Raw genomic sequence first — 20,821 nt, forward strand, 5'->3', positions numbered from 1 at the left:
AAAATTGGCTTACATGTTTCCCTCAGCATCCCTGAGCCTGGACTGGCCAGGATGTAAGTGAAAGCGCTTTGTAAGTGAAAGCCTTTGCAGATGACACATTCTGAGATTTCCTCTTTTCCATATGAGAAGCTTCCTCAGGGAGCTGGTCTCAGTTCAGCAGTTCACCAACCCCTCTACCCATCAGCGCTTCCCCCTAAGAGCCAAAGCAGTTGTGGCAGCTGAGCTGAGACAGTGACTAACCCAAGAGGCCAGGAAAGGTCGGGGATCAGTCAGTGATGTGTGTGTGCAATTTCCAGTTGGGGCTCACTGGTACACCAACAAATGGCCCAGAGGCACTGCTGTGCCAGTGTCCTGGTGTCCCTTCTTGGCCATATGTACCCCATGATGGGACTGCCAGTGGTGTTGGGAGTCAGCTGGCATTCCCATGGAACCAGTGCTATGGCACTGCATTCATGTGTCAAGCAAACCGAAGGCTGTATGTGGCATTTTAAGGCATTTCTTATGGTCAGGAAAGGTAAGGTCATGTGGTGGGACATGGTTGCAGTATGTTTCTCTGGGAAAATAAGTATGTCATAATATATAGAAAATAGAATGTAGAGGGAGACATTTGAATAGCCAATAGACTGGTGACTCAGATCATCCCCAGTGGTGTGAGGAACCAAAGCTGGTCATTCTGGTCTAAATCAGACAGAGCTGAGCCCTTAAGTCTGAGGTCCAGGAGGAGCAGCTGGCTTATTTTCAAACCCTTCCAGGCAAAAGTTTCATCAAACCTCTTTGGCTGACTTCTTGTTTAACCGAAGTTCATGTTCCAGTGTCACACTCTTTCCCTGTAAAATGTCTGATCATCTCGGTACTTTAGGGACACAATAGGTATGACTCATTCCCTGTGATACAACCACACGTTCTATGTCTATTTTTTCACTAGATGGGTATATATTTGTTGCTTTGCAGTTTATCACTAGGCCAAATTAGCCTTTTAGTCTGTTATTAAAAAAAAAGTAAAAAAGATTTTAAGGGTAATTTAGTTTTTAATAATTTGAATATTTTACCATTATAGATTTTTATAAATTAATTAACATTAATAATAGCATGTTAATATTTAATATTTTTATTTTCATTTTTTAAAACATTCTTTATTATATGTTGTATTAAATGTTTTGCCTTCTTTTTTGTGGGGTTTTTTGATATAAGGGTGTTTTTAAAATATTAGTTAGTAGGAAAGAGTGGGCCATAATCTACCCAAAGTGCATCAGTGTCATCCAACTGTAACAGAATCGTGGCAGAAGAGGTCTCCCAGAACTGACAAATGCAGCTGGAAAACTGTTAGAGACCAAGGGAATTACATGAAAGTCTCCAAACAAGATAACAATTTTAATCTGTTTGCTTTCATTGCCATGACTAAAAATTATCCCTCCAGCCCAAAATATTTGGGTTTCGTGACATTAGGCTGAGAAGAACTGGTGTCCACTAGTTCCCAGAATTATTTGAATGAAATGAAGATCTTTCTTTCCAGAGGATAGTGAACTAAAATCTGGTAGCTACTGCATTCAGGAGAAGTGTGACTGTGTATTAATGCATTAGTTGAGCACTTGTTTTTTTTCGCTTGTATTTGAGCTTTCCATAAGGACAGTGAGTGAGAGGGATACCTTTGCACTTTCCGGTATCTTTATGCAGCCTAAAAAACCCAGACTTACCAAGGACATCAATGACAACCGCACATGGTCTGAAAGCTAAAGGGTAGTGTTGTAGCTTTCTCTGAGGATTTTTGTTCCAGAAAACTGGCAATTCCCATGGCACAAGGGCTCCCAACCAGTTTAGGTCCTGCTTTCATCATACTGGGGATTGAGCGTCTTGTCCCATCCCATGAAACTATGTCCCCATTCAATGTTATCAAGATTTGCCTGGCACTAGTACTTAGCCTGTATTGCACCCACAGGGTGAGAGCTTGGAGTTGCTCAGATGAGACTCTGAAACCTGTACTCTGAAACTGCTTGGAGTCTGCCAAGCTTCAGTACAGGTCCTCAAGTGCAGATACTGAGTGACTGTCTGTGCAGTGACTGTTACAGCTATATTATATTTTGTTTCTGAGTTAATAAGATAAACTATATGCAAATGCCTATCAACAATCACATTTCTCTCTCCTTTTAAAAGTTATGAGCATATCAACTCCACCCGGGAACTTCTCAAAGTATTTATACATAGTAGATATGATAATTTATCTGTTGCAATTTGTGTAGAGAGTTTTTACTATATTTCACAGATGGATATATATTTCACAGAATATTTTGAGTTGGAAGGGACCCACAAAGATCATCGAGTCCAGCTCTTTAGTGACTGGCCCCTACGGTGATCAAACCCATGACCTCAGCGTTATTAGCACCAATCTCAGGAACTACAAGAAGCGTTTTGAGCTGTTTGCCAACATTCAGCTTAATGAGCAATGAAAAGTAACTGAAAAAGTAAAAGTAATTAAGCAGAGGCCAGTCAGTGGCTCTGAACAGAGAAAGGGGCTTTATTAATGAAGAATTGTCCAACTAAGAAATACTAATGCTTGTTTTACTCTAATTTCAGTTGTTCCGACTGAAGCCCCTTGGGGCCTGGGCTGTTTCTATATATTAATTTTCCATTGCTAGAAAGCAGGTCTTCATGGTTTTGACTTACAAGCTATCTAATATTTATATAGATACACAAATAAAAGAAACTAATTGCAAATAATTTTCAGACCGTTCACGTTAAATGCTTCTCTTCAAGCCAAAAGCAAAAGTCTTCTGCTGACATTGAGAAGACTGTGCTCAGCTTTGAGCTCTACAACCCAAAAAGAATTAAAGACCTACTGGTTTCTTTCTGCTGTTTTCAATCATCAATTAAACTGAAAAACAAGGGCTATAGATTATGGTGACCTTTGCAATGACTTTTCATTTGTGAAATAGAAATGTGATGGTGTGAAAGCAGTGTCAATAATAAAAAAAATTAATAATTTCCTCAGGAACCACCAAGAAAAGTGTAAATTGCTTTCTGCTTAGTATCAAATTTTCATGTAAGGTACTGTATCATGGAAATTTTCAGTCTTGTTAAAATTCAGATCACCTAAAATTAATGCTACCCCTTCACCTCTGTACTTTTTGTCATCTCAGCTGAAAGATATGATTCTTCTCAGTTTAATCAGCATTTTATAATGACTTCTATTGAAAACACAGCCTGTTGTTTTTTCCTTGATAGCCTGTTAAATATATAGGGAACAGTGGATTAATTTATTGGACTAAGAACTTACTAAAAATGTAGCAGCCACCAAAAGCAGACTTTGGTCTGAATAGTGGAACACACCCTCTCTATTTAATGAAATTTGCATTTTTATGGCTCTTCAACTAGGTTTTTAAAAACACTTTAGAGACTGCAGCACCAGTATAGATTTTCAGACCGTCATTCTGTAGAACAAAGATTTGCCTTAGTTCGTGAGGCAACTATATAATTATTGGCCATAGCATTGCCTTGCTGTTTCATGATTCTGATTAAAATTCCCCCCCAAAATTGTCCTTTTGGTTAGAAGACATGACCCTTGACTGCTCTTCACCTCAAAGATACCAAGTAAAAACCATTGAAAATGTGTTGCTTTTGTGCTAGTTGCATGTTTGCTGGAAATGCAATGGAGAGCAGATAAGTACCAGTTTTCCGGGGGGGGGGGGAGGCATACAGTTCTCCACACAACTGATCTGTGCTAAATACTGAAGCATGGCCTTGAGGTGCAGAGCATCAGGTCCTGTAGATATTTCCCCATTTTCCTTGTTCCCAAGGGCATGATGAGGAAGTTGTTTTTATGGTCACTTGAAAGCCTTAGATATCAGGTGACAGTAACCTACAAAATCCTTGTTTATGCTTGTATATGCAGTAGCTTATACATTCATCTGATTTTGAAAGAAGAAAAAAAGTCCCTCTCAGACTAGTTCTTTTCCATAAGCTTCACTTTTCAACTAATGTTGGAAGATGGAGAGGAGATCCTCAGCCTGTACTTCAACCCTTGAATTACTTCTTTGTCAGTAAATTTTTTTCTAGGTTGAAAAACTGTTTCCTCACTGAAATTACTGTGTTTATCAGAGTTCTACTAAGCTTACTACTTTTCAGCAGCTCACAGACAAAAGATATAAACAGCGTAAGAAGCCTGAATTTCAGTATTTGTTCATCTGTCTTTTGAGACATCTTCCTATAATTTGATGCTATCTGACTGAAAAGATAGTTTTGCAGCTCTTCAGCAGTGACGGTGGGCAAACAGGGAAACAGGCAAACATTTCTGCTAACTGTCCATCCATGTGAGGAGTACAGGGAGATAACAACTTTCAGACCCAGCTTCCAACTTCCTACAGGTTTGACAAGAGGATTCAGAAGGCCCAAAGCAAGAAGCCCTTTTCTTTTCTGTATTTTAATTCCTGCTGTTGAGATGGAGCTTCACTCTGTGGATGCCAGCTTTGGTGTCTGTGTGTCATTCATAGTTCCCCAAGGGGAAGCTCAAAGGGTGGCTGCTTCCAGATGGGCCTGCCAAGTAATCCTGGCTGCTCAGCAGGGTGCCACCTTCTGTGAAGTGACAAGGACCTAAAGAGATGAAGAGGGAAAGCAGCATGAGTCCATCCCAGGAGGTGAAGATGCAAGTCCTTTTCTCTGTATAAATTGTCCTTGAAGGGAAAGTGCAGGTAAAGCTGCATCATGAAACAGATGTTCAGATGGTGGTGTCAGATGACCACTGCGCTTTTTAAGGTCAGTTTTACCTCTTGACACTGCCCAAAGGTGCATGTAACTGCCAATCGTTTCTTCTGAAAATTTGTTCTGCTTTAATAAATTGGAGAAATTCCTTGTTCTAGTTAAGTCCAGAAATAACAGATGGTTCATATATCAGGCATCAGCAAATCCTGAAGTTATTGGCATGCCCCCTGTCCATGTCCTGTTGAAAAATCTACCTGTCTGCAGGATTAGATTGCCCAAGAGTTTGGTGTTTTCTGCAAGACCAATAGTGTAAATTTCACCTGCTTCTAACATACTGTTGTTTGACTTAAAAGCTGTCTTCTGCAAAGGTATTGAGGATTTACTGTGGTTGCTGGTGTTCCTTGTTGTGTTTTGGAGAGCATTAATGCTGAGAAGTTCTGACTTCCTGAATGTTCAATTTAATGAGGCTGGGCAAAGCTGAACTGTATTTTCATCATCCATGCACGTGGAAGTGCTGTTACTGATTTTGGGTGACAACAGGATTAAGGGCATATGACTTGAGGCTGACATCTTGTCAGACTGCTATGAACCTCTCCTTCAGGTTAGCATGGAACATGGAAATTAAACAGGCCCTGCAGGTATTGGGATAAGTTGTTGTGGTCAAAAGCAAGTCAGGTTTTTTTGTTGGTTTTCTTTTTAAGTGTCTGCAGCACTGTAGATCATGACCTCTTTGATCTTTATCAGCATGAACTGCACATAGCAATAGTACTCTCACCAGTTTTCATTAAGGTTTCATGCTCATCCAGCATTTCTAAAGAGAATGTTAAGGCTTTACAGTTGAGTATGAGAGCAGTAATACTCAAGAAAGAACAGCCTCTAATATGTGACTGAAGTAAAACGGAGATTATACCTTACGTTTATATAGCATCTTCTAACCTAGAGTGTTCCATGACAGTTAGGGAATTTATTGAACTATTCCATTCACCACTGCTTCTTCATCATGAGTCACTCTAGCTGGTTATCAGTGCTTAGCCCTGCTGCACAGTAATCAAAGAGGGGAAATGGAGCCAAGCTTCCCAGGCTGAGGAAGCCTTCCAGACTTTCTAGCCAAGTAGGGTAACTATGAAATACACTGACAAAGCAGACTGGAGACAAGGTAGACTAATAGAGTTAATGCTATTGCGTGGTGCTGACAGCTGAGAATTTTATATTGCTTGTGGAGCTGTTGGCATTGCTTCTTTCGATATACATTTTTCTCACATAATCCCATGCTGTGACATGCTTGATGTATCATCTCAATAATGTGGAAAAACTGGGGAAATTCAGTGAAATGGCTATATTTTAGTACGGTGTCTGTCAAAGGAAAGATATCAGTCAATCACAGGCTGGAAAAAGCAAGCAATGTCTTATCGCTATGTGAGACTGAAATTCCTAATGTCCCTTTTTGCAGACCTGTGCCTCCATTTTCAGGTGCTTCACTCCCCTGAAAAGTCACGTATTTAGCCTGAGCTGGACACAAGTGTAAATCATGCAGTATTTCACAGTGGAGAACCCTTTCCCCATATTCCAGCAGCAAGGAAGAGCTGAGGTGAAACAATAACAGAAACTTCAGTTACTGCCTGAGGAGATCTGCTGTACCAATGAAACAATTAAAATGATGCCATAACTGTATATACAATTACAAGGAATGAATTTAGGAGACTGCTGTGGCTATGAAGAAAGATTTAAAATTAATTGTTTAAATGTTTGGATTATTGGGTCTGCTGATGGACTAGTTCATGAGATGACCACTCTTCTGCAAGCGAATCAAATGACTTTCCACTTAGAAGAGATCTCAGGGACATCCCATTGAACTGGTTAGTCATCTGGCATAAGAAAAAATTCATGTTGCAGCAGTAATAGTGATTTGAAGTCATACTGATTGCAAGTGGAGATAACAAAAATTTTTTGAGATAGACCAGCATCTGAATGAAGGTAGCTGATATCTTTTCTCACCTTATCTTATGTTCTTATTATGCTTTGCATCAGTGCTATCAAAACCATCATATTTAGCCAGACTAAGTGAAGAGATTAAGAACTGAATTTGTAAGTAAGGCTGTTTTCATTTTTGTGGTGGTCTCACCTTGGCATAGTCAGAGCACATTGACACAGCTATGTGAGAAGACAGCAATGGTAGCACTGGTTTGCATCTATTTAGTGACTGGTAGCATCTGTTTGATGATTAGCTAAAGAATTTCAGCTGTCAGAGCTGTCAATCTGACACCTTTGATGAGCACTAAAATCAGTCTATGCTACCAGGAACTGTTCATTTTTTCCCATGCTTTTGATTTGCTTGACTCTTTGTGTCCTTGCCGATAACTACTAGCAAGGCTAATGCATTATAAACTCTGAAAAGTGAAGAAAGCAGCTGTCATTTTTTGCACAACAGATGTTCCTGATCAGGAATCAGACAAAAGATCTCATCACTCCTCCTCTGAGCAATTTAATTTGCCTGTTCCACGGTGCACCAGCCACCTCTTTCATTTCAGGATCAGTTCCTTTAATCTTACAGAATTATTAAGTTTTTTTCTGTGCCAGGGCAAAGAGAATGGAAAAAAGGAAATTGCTTCATTGCTTACAGTGTCACCAATGATGTGTCATAATGAAAGGTGGCAAAGGCCTACTTCAAAAATAGGAAACCCAAGTACTACATTTTAAGAGAACTAGAAAGTACAATATAGAATTGATGGTGTTTCTTTAGCAGTTTTAAGGCTCAGAGATAGGTAAAAGCAGTATATAATCCATCAGATTCTTGTGATGCAGCTTAGGGGGATGAAAAAATTGATGTATTCTATAAGAAAAGTTGTTGCTGTGGATCCTGTTCTGCACTCCTTAATCATGCAAGTTGTCCAAAATGAGTAATTACTGGGGGCTTTGCTTGCTTTTCCATCTAGTTCAGTAAAACTATCGCTCTGCTACTGTTTTGTACTGATGGATGGGTACTGCTGGAGATGTTAAATTTATAGTTATTCTACAGCTTATTTCCCAGTTATTAGTCTAGCACAGGACAGTCATTTTGCCTATGCACAGCTTCTGACTTGCCACCAGACTGATCCAGTATGAGCCCAATTGGTGGGGCAATTGTTGCTCACCCTGCAAAGGAGGCTGCTCACTGTGCCCCATGTTCCTACCAGTATCTGCCAAAGGCTTGCTGGAAGGGCGAGGCAGGGGAAATTGGCCTTACCTTGTGTTGGTGGCCAGCCCTGCACAGAAATGGCAACTGCTGCTGACAATGCAAACAGTAGTATCTGTGGCCATAGTCACAGCTGTCAGTCTTGATAAACGTGGAAAGTGTATTTGAGAAGCTCCTGGTCGTCCATCACTGAGAAACCACTCGTATGACCTCTTTTTGATTTGGCAGGTTGACAGGACAGAAGTGATTCGGACCTGTATAAATCCTGTCTTCTCCAAGCTGTTCACAGTGGACTTCTATTTTGAAGAAGTGCAGCGACTGCGGTTTGAAGTGCATGACATTAGCAGCAACCACAATGGGCTGAAGGAAGCGGATTTTCTTGGTGGCATGGAGTGCACTCTTGGACAAGTAGGTATCGCTGCCATTTTCTGCCCTTGACCCTCTTCTTTTGTATATATGTTAAATATATTGCTTTGGTAAATGACTGATGGGTGAGGTTTTCCATTCATGACAAAGTTCTTAACTGGTGCTTTGAACAGGATAATTAAGAACTTCTGGTGGTTTGATTTACTGCTGTAGTACAGCTTCAAGTGAGCCAGTGCTTATGGGAAACAGAGCATCAGTGGTTGGCTCTGGACAATAAAAGCCCATGCTCATTAGACTGGTGTTGGAAAATAGACTGATCTGGGAGAAAGTCACTGTTCCTAACATTATATGGGATTTAGCAAGTTCCAAGTCCAAGGAACACTTAAAAATACCATTTATTCACAGAGGGTAATGCCTGGTGATGTGGCAAATAGAGAAATAGGGTTGGATTCATTTCTCTGACTCTCAGTCATCCTGAAGTTAGGTGTCTAGACTAAGTTACTCTTCTGATTTCCATCTTTAGTTCAGTGGAGAGAAACAGACAGTTCCAACAGCTGATTTGTTCTACCTGAGAGAGCCATCACAGATTAGGATAAATTGTCTTCAGGAGATACCTATCTTTCCTCATCAGTTGTCGGGAGAGTCTAGACAGCTGGTTTAGGATAGATAGCTAACTTTTTAAATTGCTAAGTTTAAAGGTGAGAAGTCCTACTCACAGTATTGATATTTAGAGGTCATCAGAGCCAGGTCTGTAGTGAGTTCCCATACTGCTGACTGGTAGCACACTAGTGTCCCAGGTATCACAGTTTATTTCTAACAGGCAGCATTTTTGTCATGCAGTATTTCATAACACAGATTTCTGCTTTGTCCATAATCTCAATGCCAAGGATGGCCTCAGGTTCACTGAACTGAGTGTAAATTTGCTCTCCGCGCCCTCCATCACACAATCTCCACCTTGTGTGATGAGAGCAGGCAGTGCTTTTGTTTAGATTATGCTTTGCAGTGCTTCTGCAGAAGTTTGTATTCTGAACATAGTAGTTTGTCATGGAAAATGCTGCAAAGCTTTTGTTTCCTGTTTTCTCACCTCTTGTTGTTCCTACCTCAAACTCACCGCACATGAATCACTGATTTTTTTCCCCAGAGCTATTGGGCAAATGCTGAATGAGGAAAAGCTCTCCCAGTGAGTGAAATAGTATGAAATATATGCATTTACTAAATTGAAAGCTCAATATGAAGATATTGGTATTTAGGGTATTTACAGTGCTCTGTAAAGTCTGTTCCTTTTGACAGAGTTCTTGTATCTTAATGAAAATAAGCTATCCTATAAGACCAAAGAGAATGGGAAACAAAGAAAAATGTTATTATAATGTTCTTCTCTCTTAATTGGCTTGAAAATGAAGGGAGGGAAAAATGTCGTTGCTGCTGCCTGTAGCATAAATGTCTTTATAATGATTTGATCTCTATAAATAGCACACAGCTGGGTTGGTTGCAGTGTAATTTTAATGGTAACCAAGCAAAAATAATAACAGTGTGAATTCTATTCACAGTAATGTAGCCTGGAGGACTCTGATCTCATATTAAACCTTTTTTGTGGTGTTCCTTCCCCTCCTTTTCTAGTTTATTACCTTTATATGATTCCTCAACTGATATAAAAATAGTAACACTGGAATTGTCATTCAAGTAAAGCCAGCGTTGAAAATCCTGCAGCACAGTCTGTACATACAGAGCTTACGCTCATGGTTAGCTGTTTGGTGTAATTACAGCATATTTTTTTCATGCTGATAATAGAGCCATGGCTTTTCTTGAGATAAATTTGACATTAATTTGTTGTTCTACATCACTCTAATGCCTGAATAAAACAGGATTTTATGTCAAAGTGCCTCTAAATTCACTTTCCCAGTTCAAGTAGGCCTTATCTGAGACATCAAGGAAGGCTGTCGATTTTTGGGCATAGTCTGAAAAACTGACTCCCCTCCCACCTCTCCGTAAGTGCCAACTTCTATGCTCTCTTCTAGGTAATAATTGATCTATAAGAGATTCACTGCTACCTGTACTTGTTTATAGATCATCACTTAGATATGAAGTAAACCTACATGTTTGCCCAAATAATGTAATACTCTTACCTAAAACAAAATTAATAGGAATAATAAATGCTGGGAAAGGCAATAGCTTAGTTATAAAGTAAGCAGACAGAGAGGAGTGAGTTTTCTTTCTTCTGATCTCAATCTTACATGTAGCCTACCAGATGGGTACAAGTGTGTTGGAAATTTGGGGTCTTGGATGCAAACAATGAAGAAATGCATTAATTTGGAAGGTGTCAGTAATCTCCTCCCAAATACTCAAATAAATCTGCGTGACAGCGAGCAGTGACTTGTTAGATCCTGAACCAATACACTCTGATGACATCCCACTACATGTGCAGCAAGATTTAGTTCTATTGCTCTTGCCATGACAATTCAATTCTGTGCCTCTACTCGTAAATACTGTGGTTAAAAGCATCCTGGCATGCAGTCAGTTATACCTGGATGTGAAGAGTAAATGCATCGACAGGCATTTCCTATGCCACAGCATTTAAACACAGTAGAATAAATGGTTGTGGATAGATACCTGCTGGGTATAATTAGGAAAACGTTAGTGTCCTAAATAGAGACATTTCCTTGAAGTGATTTATCTTGTCCATCATGTTCAAAAGTTACCTTTTCAAATAAAACAATAGGAGATTATATCTTGAAGGGTTTGACAGGAGGAGGTTTGGTGTGAGGTGTTTGGGGGAAACCTTTTTTGTGTGTTTTTAAGTACTAAAAGTCTGTTCCTTCCACTCAGAAAGGCTCTTTCTACATTCCAGTTTTCCAGCTTCTTGAGTTTCCTGGTAATGTGCAGGTTGGCAGAATGTTAACAAATATGTTCTGTATAGTTGGAATGACAGCCAGATCAAAAAAAACCTAAAATATTACAGAAGGTAGTAAAGTTGAAAGTGCAGACAAATTTTCCTCAGTTAGTAGCAAAATCTTAAAATAATGGTCTGCAATTATAAGTTGTTTATAAAATGAAGTTTCTTAAGGAACTTTACATCAAGAAATGTACCATACTCCAAGCAATTAAGCTGACCATGCTGTATTGCTTAAGTAAAGTGACGTTGTTAAAAGGTAGGCTAAAGCGCATAACTAAAACCTATACATTTAAAAAAATGTTATTATTTTCCATCTTAGAGTTAATTTCTGAGTAACTGCATAAAACTAATATCTAATAATACTGGTTTTAGCAATTAAGTTGTACAGTCATATGGTAGCTATTTAAGCAAGGAAATTATACTGTGTTGTTCTTGTAACCTCACAAAGATTATTCTTAATTGGAAGCATATTTGTGAAATTAGATTCACAGAATCCTGGAAGAGTCTTGGTTGGAACGGGCCTTAAAGACCATCTAATGTGTTAGTGCCTTAATATGTTCTGAGCTTCTAAAGCTCTCTTATTGGAATTGTTTGGTTTCATATTCCATAAAATTTACAGAACATTAAAATTGCATCATTTAGTACAGTAAGGGCACAAACTTTCTAATAGCCAAAGTTAACTACTTAACCACACAGGAATGACGTGTCAGGAGGATGGCTTAGAATGAGATGGCTTTCCTCTGAAGTTTCACCCTGAAGTTTTAATCTATTCTTTAAGAACTCACAAAAATTATTTCAATGAATAAACATTTTCTGATGAGAACTAAACAAACTCATGTTGCCAAGACATTCTTGATTACTGCTCAGCTGTGCCTGCAATGCCATTAAATTATGGGAACCAGTAAAGTTGTTATTTCTTAAATGCTGTGAATCACCCCAGCTTTGTGGGCTGGGTTATTCTCTGTGACATATTTTGTCGGTGTAGCCTTTGTGGCTTTTCTTTCAGTACTTACCGCAGCTAATCTTTGCCATTTTCGGATTCAGGGTTCTATTCCTTATTTAGTTTCTTTTAATTTACAGATGTGTTAAAATGTCATTACTCCCTTACTTGCTCAACTAGTAGCAGAAGAAAACCGCAGAGTTGTAAATTTTTTCCTGTCAAGAACCTTTTCAAGTATTATTTTGAGATTTAATATTACCCATACACACACTTGTGTACAAATTAGATTGGAAATCTTCCTTCTCAGTAATGAGTATAATTGTTTCTTGTGTGCTTTTGATAATATATGCCATTAGCAGATTATGCACTTGAAAATGCTGACTGATTATTAGTTCAGTTTCAGCAACTGCAAATCTCCTTGCTCTTGAATTAGAGAAAGGCTAAAAGATCCATGATTGCACCTGAATTAATTAAACTGAAGTAGTCTGTATGAGAATATTTGTTTAATAGACTGTCAACTGCTTCTGTGCAAAAGACATAGGACCAGTTTTTTTCGAAGTATTTGAATTCCTAAATCTCATTAGGTGTCTGTATGCCTCCTTAGGCATCTGGGTACCTTTAAATACTTGGCCTTTGATCTCCTCCAAATGAAGTTGCTCTATTCATTAGTGGGATGAATAGAGTACTTTATCAGATGTGAATGTCATTTTCTACCAGGGCTGACTCAGAGCACAAGCAACTCATGAATGCAGCACTCTCCCTAACCTTACCAAACCCTTTCAACACCTCAGTTATCCCCAGAAAACTCGTGATTTGCCACTGCAACCTCTCTGAAGCTGTAAGATTTTCAGTTATAGATGAATTTTACCAAAGTTAATGGAATTACTTGTACAGTTTGTACTGCTTTGTTTTTACGTGCTTTATCTTTTTGTATGAATTACTGTAGCCGTCTTTAGAAAAATAATTTAAAATATAGTTTGCTATTATAATAAGTTATTATTATGACTAATTCTAAAGGGGCTGCTACTCTGCATACTAATTAAATTCAATGACTTTTTATGCTATTGATAAGCTATTTCCTGTAATAACATTAAGCCTCTTGTAATAGAGATATCTTTTTTTCTCAGTCTTCTGTTTCAATTGACTATTTTCAGGTTCAGGTTTCACAAAGACAGGGAGAGGTATAATTCAGCTGTAAATAGACTGTGAGCTGAACAGTAGCATTGTAACAAAAGAAATCTTGGAGAGGGGTGTGCGGTACAGAAAGAATCATATGTACAGAGAGGATGATTATATCACTAAAACTGGCTCTACCAAGAAACAGGAATTCTGTGAACAGTTAGAATGACAATTCCTTGGCTATTGACCTGTACATCTGAACTAGTTCTCTTCAAGGGATTTCTTGGTATCTGTGACTCATCCCCCAAACCTTTTTTCCACAAGAGTGAACTAAGGTCACTGGCATTTACGTACTATCTGGTCTCTCTTTATGTTGAAGTGTACCGTGCTTGATGCATCTGTGACTAACTGCCACCGTTCATGAAAAATATTAGGTGGGTTCAAAAGCAGCTGGGGGATAGATAGCAAGACAAACATGAGCACATCAGAGTTGTCCAAATCTTGCTTTTTCAAAAAACAGGCTAAGGATGAATGCGTGAAGAAGGAGAGGGAGTTTTTACACTGTGAGCCAGAGCTACTTCAGTTCTGCTGCCTACGCTAAAATTGGTCTTTTATTATTTACCTCCATGGGTGAAATGTCATTAAGGTCTAATATTTTATCTGTGAGTGTTTAGAAGCTTACAGTATTTGACTTGAACGGATTATAGTAAGAGTGCACTAATATTTTAATTTACAAAGCTCCAAGATTCATTTGATAAACGTTAACTCTCCAATCATTTGTCTAGTCACTCTGGTTGTATCATTCTACTTAGAGCAATATCATGAAAGTATTGCAGTCCTTCATTTGGGAGACCTCGTAGCTGTGAAAAAGGTGCTTTAAGGTTTGTACTTACTTCTATGTTAAAAGGGGAGACCTTAAGAGAGTACATAGCATAACTGGTAAATACATTTGATATGGTTATGTCCTGAGTTTTAGATGCCACAGAATCCTTCTCTTCCTATGCATCAAGGATAAAAATGATTTTTCTGAGCACAGTCAAGTCATTTTAATTGTATATTTTAAAATCTCTGCCCCAGCTTGGCCAGATAGCAAATGCTTGTCAAGAAAGGAACAGAACTCAGATAAAAGATGTTTTAGGTTAGGCCAACTGTGCATTTTAGCACCTTTAGTAGCAAACAGTTAAATAAGCTGTAACTTCAGGAGGCTCTGGAAATCTTACTCAAGCCAACTATTGCTTTAGAAAGGCAGGTTGCTGTACAATGCTGAGCAGTCTGAAATTGGAGGCTGAAGTTTCACAAGTACTTGTCTCACTTTTTGAATCCAAGGAATGCACAACACGGTACAAGCAAAAATACCACAACCTAAGAGATTGAAAGACCCAATACAGTAGTTCCTCCCAAAGAAGGCTTGAATAGCATTCATTCTCTCTCTGCAAGCAGCGGGGTGCAAAGAGGATGATGGTAAGGTAGAGACAGACATCTTTTAAAGTTGGTTTGAAGTCTTTACTGTTTCAATAGCTATTAGTTAATTTAACTGGAGAAGGACAACTGACACTGTATTAGAGGAATTTGAAGAATCCCTAATGTTTGTTCATTTTTCTAAACTGAGAAAAATAAAATGAAAATATGGAAGGCTGATGTAAGGTTGAAGACCCAGTCTTGTCAGTTTGGGGTATTAACTGAGCCCATCTTAAGACACTAAATCATAATTAAAAATTGAGGCCAAATGCTTGGAAAAGACAGCTTCAGGGCACAGAGTTAGCCCTTGCTTGAGGTTTAAGGAGAGAGGAGGAAGCAGATCTGTGGTACTGTGAACTGTAAGTCATTATATCACAGAGTAATGCAGTTTGGGTAGAATGGCCTTCCAAGCTGGCCCGACAAATGCCAGCACAGGGATGTGTACACACTGCTGTAAACAAAGTAACGCCATGTTTAAAAAAAGATTCTGATAGCTGAGTGAAACAAGCCACTTGGGAAGCACATGTAGAGTGTAAGCAAAAAAAAAGAGATAAGAAAATTAGCTCAGAGAGGTTCAGTAGATGATCATAGTTAGTATCACAGCTAAAGATGCGTGGATTAGCAGTCCAAAAGCAACTGGAGTGTTCATGATGTTTAAGCTGAGCACTGGTGCACGAGCTAACATGATGCCAAAACCATGGACAAGCCTGAGAGCTTACAGTGGTCATTATACATCTAGAGAGGTAGTTCAACTGCAATTTGGAAAGATACAAATTGAAGTAGTGCCCAGGCTAGGAGGGGAAGGTAATGCTTCGTGGCAATTAGGGACATGGACTTTGCTGAAAGCAAAGACATTTATTAATTATTTCAGCAGGCTTTTTATACCTTTTACACAATAGGCTGCAATTGTGTAAAATTTAGGTTGTGAGTCCTTGCTGCTACCTACAGTATTATATTATTTTTACCTATTAGCAACATTAGTTCCTTTTGTCCTTTGTTCAAGTTCCTCTTTCTGCCCTAGGGAACTGCTCCTCCTTACTTTTCCCATGACTTCCTTCCCACCACGGTAACAATGTCCATTTCTTGCTGTTTTCCCATATTGGAAATCCCTACAATGCTTGTTGAGTTAGAAACCATATCAAGCCACAGAGCTAATCAGGGTTCAACATCCACTGGAGCACACTTAGATGTCTAGTGAAGAATTTGGAGATTTTTGGAGAGTGTGCTGGTTTTAACTGGGTTTTGACTGGGATAGAGTTAATTTTTTTAGTAGCAACTTGAATGAGGCTCTGTTTTGGATTCGTACTGAGAAGAATGTTGATAATACAGGGATGTTTTTGTTATTGCTGAGCAGCATTTACACAGAGTCGAGGCATTTCCCACCTCTCATCCCCCGCCACCAGGGAGTGGGCTTGGGGTGCACAAGAATTTGTGAGGGGATACAACTGAGACAGCTGACCCCCACTGACCAAAGGGATATTCCATACCACATATAGTGTCATGTTGAGCTTATAAAACCGGTGGAAGAAAAAGGAAGGGACGAGGTTCGGAATGATGGTGTTTTGTCTTCCCAAGTAACTGTTACATGTGATGGAGCCCTGCTTTCCTGCAGGCGACTGAACTCCTGACTGCTTTACCTACTAAACTGTCTTTGTCTTAACCCAGGAGTTTTTTTCACTTTTACTCTTCTGATTCTCTCCCCCGTCTCACTGCGATGGAGTAAACGAATGACTGTGTGAGGCTTAGCTGCTGGCTGGGGTTCAACCACAACTTAAGGCTTGGAGAAAGTTTCAAGAGAGACTTTTTTTTTTGAAAGAGTATGATTGCTATTTTTCTTTCCTTAATATATCAGCATGGCTCTAGGGCATACTGTCTGGTGGGAGATTGCTTCTCCAGGCACTTGAATGCATTTTATCATGAAGATTCAATCTCTGTAAAAGGCATTTGGATCAAGGGAAAAATGCTACTAAAATGTAACTTGGTGCTCTTTGCAGTCCTGGAGAGAGTTAGGTTGGCTAGAAGGCTAGAAGGAAGTTAAGCAAGTCCTTATAACAGGAATAATGCATATAACTGTGCAAGTCCATATAACAGGAATAATGCATATGGGAGAGAAATTAACATAGAAGTGCTAGGAAATGAAAGCTTCTTGTCTGGCAATCCCACCTGGCAAGGAAGAGATACAAAGAATTCTTCAAGTTGTGTACTGTGGAGGGAAATTTGTGCTTAATCTGACTGTCTAAATAGCCAAATTTGGGGTTCCTGTAAGAAAGTCCAGTATGCAGAAGAGGCCAGTCCCAGTAAAGAATTTGAGACACTTGACTTCTGTCACCTTGCAAAGCCGAATCAATGCTTTTCAAATAATTTGGTTAAAAAACTAAATTGAAATCTTCTCATTAGCTTGATTTATGAACATTGGGAATTCTGTATGATATTACTGAAACTCATCCCTATATTTGGTTAAGAAAGGACCACATAGAGAAATATATTTTAAAAGTTTCTTAAACAAACCAGGTAAAATGGGTCATTACATTTCACAGCTCATCTTACACAGTGCTGATTAGTCACGACTCAGGCATAGGAGAGAGCAAACCTTCATCAGAGTCCTTGTCTCTGAGTCACTGCTGAGCAGTGCATGGTACACAGCTGGTGTCAGCGCCTTGGTACTTTTATCGAGAGTCTTGCATCTGTTTATACTTTTAAAATAATAATAAAAAAGCAAAGCATCTTTTATATATTTTAAATTGGAAATAAGATCAAATGGTGATGTGAATCCAGATTTCATTACAGCAATATTGAGCATCTGTCCAGACCTGTCCTTAACCTATGTAGGCTTGCCTGTAATAAGGCAAATTAAGATCATCTTTAAGGGAATTTCCCACCCCCATCTTACCACAGAGCTGATAGCCCTTAGCACCAGAGATCAGAAAACTAATCAAGATGATGTTCTGTTGCAATGATTGCGTATTTGGTAAATAGGAATAACTTAATGTGCACATCCTTCTCAGAAACAGAGCAGTGGCTTTTACATTCTGTTCTACTTCCACACCTTGCAAACATATTCAGTATGATATGTTTTATTGGACATGTGGCACTCTTAGACCAGAACTGGGTAGTAGTTTGTATGTGTCTGTAGCTGCAAATAAACTTCACTTCTCTTAGTCTCACCTCTGAAATCTCTGAGGTCTTATTTTAAGAGCCCCACACTGAGCACCAAAAAGGACTGCTGTGTTTTAACCCCAGCTGTCAACTAAACACCATGCAGCCACTTGCTCACACCCACCTTGCCCTGTCCCTGCCCCAGTGGGGAAGAGAATCAGAAAAAAAAGGTAAACATTATGGATTGAGATAAGAGCAGTTTAATAATTAAAAAAATTAAGATATTATTATTACAATAATATTAGCTGTAATTAAAAGGAGAGAAAGAGAAAAATAAAACCCAAGAGAAACAGGAGATGCATAATACAAATACCCACCACCTGCTGACTGATGCCCATCCCATTCCTTAGCAGTGATTGACAGCTCTCAGCCAACTCTTCCCAGTTTATATAGGGAAATGTTCTATGGTGTGAAGTATCATACTCTGTATACAGGGTGTTCTATGCTATGAAATATCACTGTGGCAAGTTCAGATCAGCTGGCCTGGCTAGCCTCCCTCCTGGTTTTTTGTGCACCTCCTCACTGGCAAAGCATGGTAAACCGAAAAGTCCTTGATTTAGGGTAAGCACTACTTAGCAACAATGAAAACATCAGTTTTTTATCAACATTATTCTCATACTGAATCCAAAACACAGTGCTATACCGGATACTAAGGAGAAAAGTAACTATTCCACCCTCAAGTAGGACAGGTTTCTACATCCATTTGTTCACTGGTTGGTCATGTTTCTAATAAAATGTTCATGAAAATACATGTTCTGGAAATGTAATGAGGTTTACTAGGGCTGAACTGGATTCTACCATTTGTGTTTTAGAAAGAACTTCTACACTTCACTTTTGGACAAAACCCTTTTTTCTCTGAAGCTGAAGTTTTAATTTGCGAGTTTTTGAAATCGGAGTCAAACCAAAGACTCCTGACAAATGAAAGACCTGTAGTAAATTAAATTCTTGTAAGACATCTTGCCAGTTCAGCCATCACTGTAACTCTGAACTTAGATTAATGCTTCCTAGCCCTCAAGTTATCGTTGTTTAGTACTTGCTCTCTGCCAGTCAGGTCACAAAATGCTTTTTATGACAATGTTCAGAAGAAGTTTTACATTGATACATTAACAAATAATATGATATATAATTGATGGCTTCCATAGAAATGGTTCTTTTAATAAGGAGACCTGGTCTGTACAGTGCATGAACAAAAACAGCAATTTACTGCTACTGCTTCCTTGACAGTTTTTGCAATGACAGTTTGAGGCAACAGTGTTGGCACATTGTTGCCAGATGGAGGATTCATTTTACTGGCCACTTAATTAACAACTGGTAAACGGTTGCACCCAAATACACATATTTACATGTGCAGAGTGCTTACTGTGTCACAGTGATGCTAATGGCTTAGAGAGTGAGTGTTATTAATGCGGTCTACTAATGAGAATGTCAGAATAAATTATCTTCTCTGGAACTGCAAGCCATCTATCCGCCACCTGCATAGGAGCTCCTGAGCTTCAGCCTCTGTCTCTTGAAAGCTGTGACCCTTTTGAAAGCTGCAAAGGGAGCTGTAAATATTTGGGTAGTTTAGGGGAGGGAAAGTCCTGCTATCTCTAAAGGAGGCTAGCTGAAGGGCAGGTTCCCATCCAAGTTCTATCTCATGCCATGGCCATATATACATATAAGATATCTGAAAAAGCTTCTGGTAGAAATACCCACAGCTTTCAGTGGAAAAACTTCATGTATTTTACAAAGTTGTCTGTGCATCTGGGGAAAGGAGGAGAGACCACAGAGATGAATGGGCTCTGCTCCCCAGCTGCCATAATTCATTGTCTAGTTGGTACACAACCCATAGTTTAATAATATATTAAGAATAATCTGTCACATTTCTGTATTACCTGCCATCTGAGAATCTCAAACAAAGTTTTTTAAATTGCACCTCATTGTTCACCGGAGTACAATGGTTTGTACTTGAATGTACAACTTATGTATGGGCAACTTAAGTGGTCACAGCAAACAGTATTTCCAAGATGCTAGGGAAGAAAAACAGCTTCTGAATCCTGGCAGTACTTGTAATCTTACTTGTACTTCTGTCTGTTGGTACCACTGATCAACACTAGTGTTGAAATCCAAAAGTTAATTTGGAAAACTGAGTGAGATGATGGCAGCAAACTGCTTTATGGAAGGCAATCCAAAAAGGAGTGTTAAATTATTCACTTAAGTAATAGCCAGGTGTAAAAATGCAGGGTAAGAAACAGCTGGCAATGCAAAATGGTCAAAAAATAATCATTAGTTAACAGTATCATAGTGTTCTTTAAGTAAGTCAAATGCAATTCTGAAGTGCGTCAACCTTGAAATGAGAAGCTCTTCTTGCATAGGAAGGACCAGGGCTATTATGCACAATTTTTAGCATTATTGTAAGAGTGTCTATGGGCCAGTCCATGAAGGCTCATCAGAGAACAGAGAGAATGGTTTGAGGGCTACAAAGTTTGGTCAAAAAGGAAAGATAGGACAAACTCAGGTTCTGTAGTAAAGAAGACTATGGAGAGTCTTCAGATATAAAGATTGCCTGAAGGACAAAGGGGAAAAGATTATTTTGCTTATTCATGGTGCGTTAGGTGGAAATAATGGACTTAAACTGCAGAGAATTGGATTAGCTGTTAGGAAAATATATTTACAGTAAGGATAATGAATAGAGTAATAAATTTCCAGAAGAGGGTATTTCCCTCTGCCTCTAATTAGACACACATCTGCCAGGTATAGCTGCAGTAGAAATGAGAAGCTGGACACAGTGATTCTGGATGTGCTGTCCAGGCCTGTGATGGTTCTCCTATCTCATATTTAAAGCCTGTTTAAAACTTGCTTCTGTCTTGCTACTTCCATCAAAATAGTAGCTGAGGGTAATCTGAGGTGCTGCCTTTGCTTTTCTGTTCAATTCAGCAAACTGATGGGCAGGACAAACATGTTTCCATGTGGTGATATCAGGCTAAAATCACTCCTGTCTCACAGCCCTTTTTTTTGCCTGGCTGCAACTTTGCATTACTCACTCCTC

The 20,821-nt window shown here is 39.0% G+C and overlaps 1 protein-coding gene across 3 annotated transcripts in view; it reads left to right on the forward strand.

Moving 5' to 3' along the window:
- The window catches only part of CPNE4 (copine 4), a 189,736-nt gene that overhangs the window by 69,064 nt on the left and 99,851 nt on the right, over positions 1–20,821 (forward strand). For all 3 annotated transcript variants that reach the window (XM_008933532.4, XM_018075700.2, XM_018075699.2), the window contains exon 3: positions 8,093–8,272. In XM_008933532.4, coding sequence (XP_008931780.1) covers positions 8,093–8,272 — 180 coding nt within the window. The remainder of the gene's footprint in view (positions 1–8,092; positions 8,273–20,821) is intronic.

The sequence above is a fragment of the Manacus vitellinus genome, unplaced genomic scaffold (assembly GCF_001715985.3).
Source record: "Manacus vitellinus isolate BGI_N305 unplaced genomic scaffold, ASM171598v3 scaffold_3_pilon, whole genome shotgun sequence".
Taxonomy (NCBI): domain Eukaryota; kingdom Metazoa; phylum Chordata; class Aves; order Passeriformes; family Pipridae; genus Manacus; species Manacus vitellinus.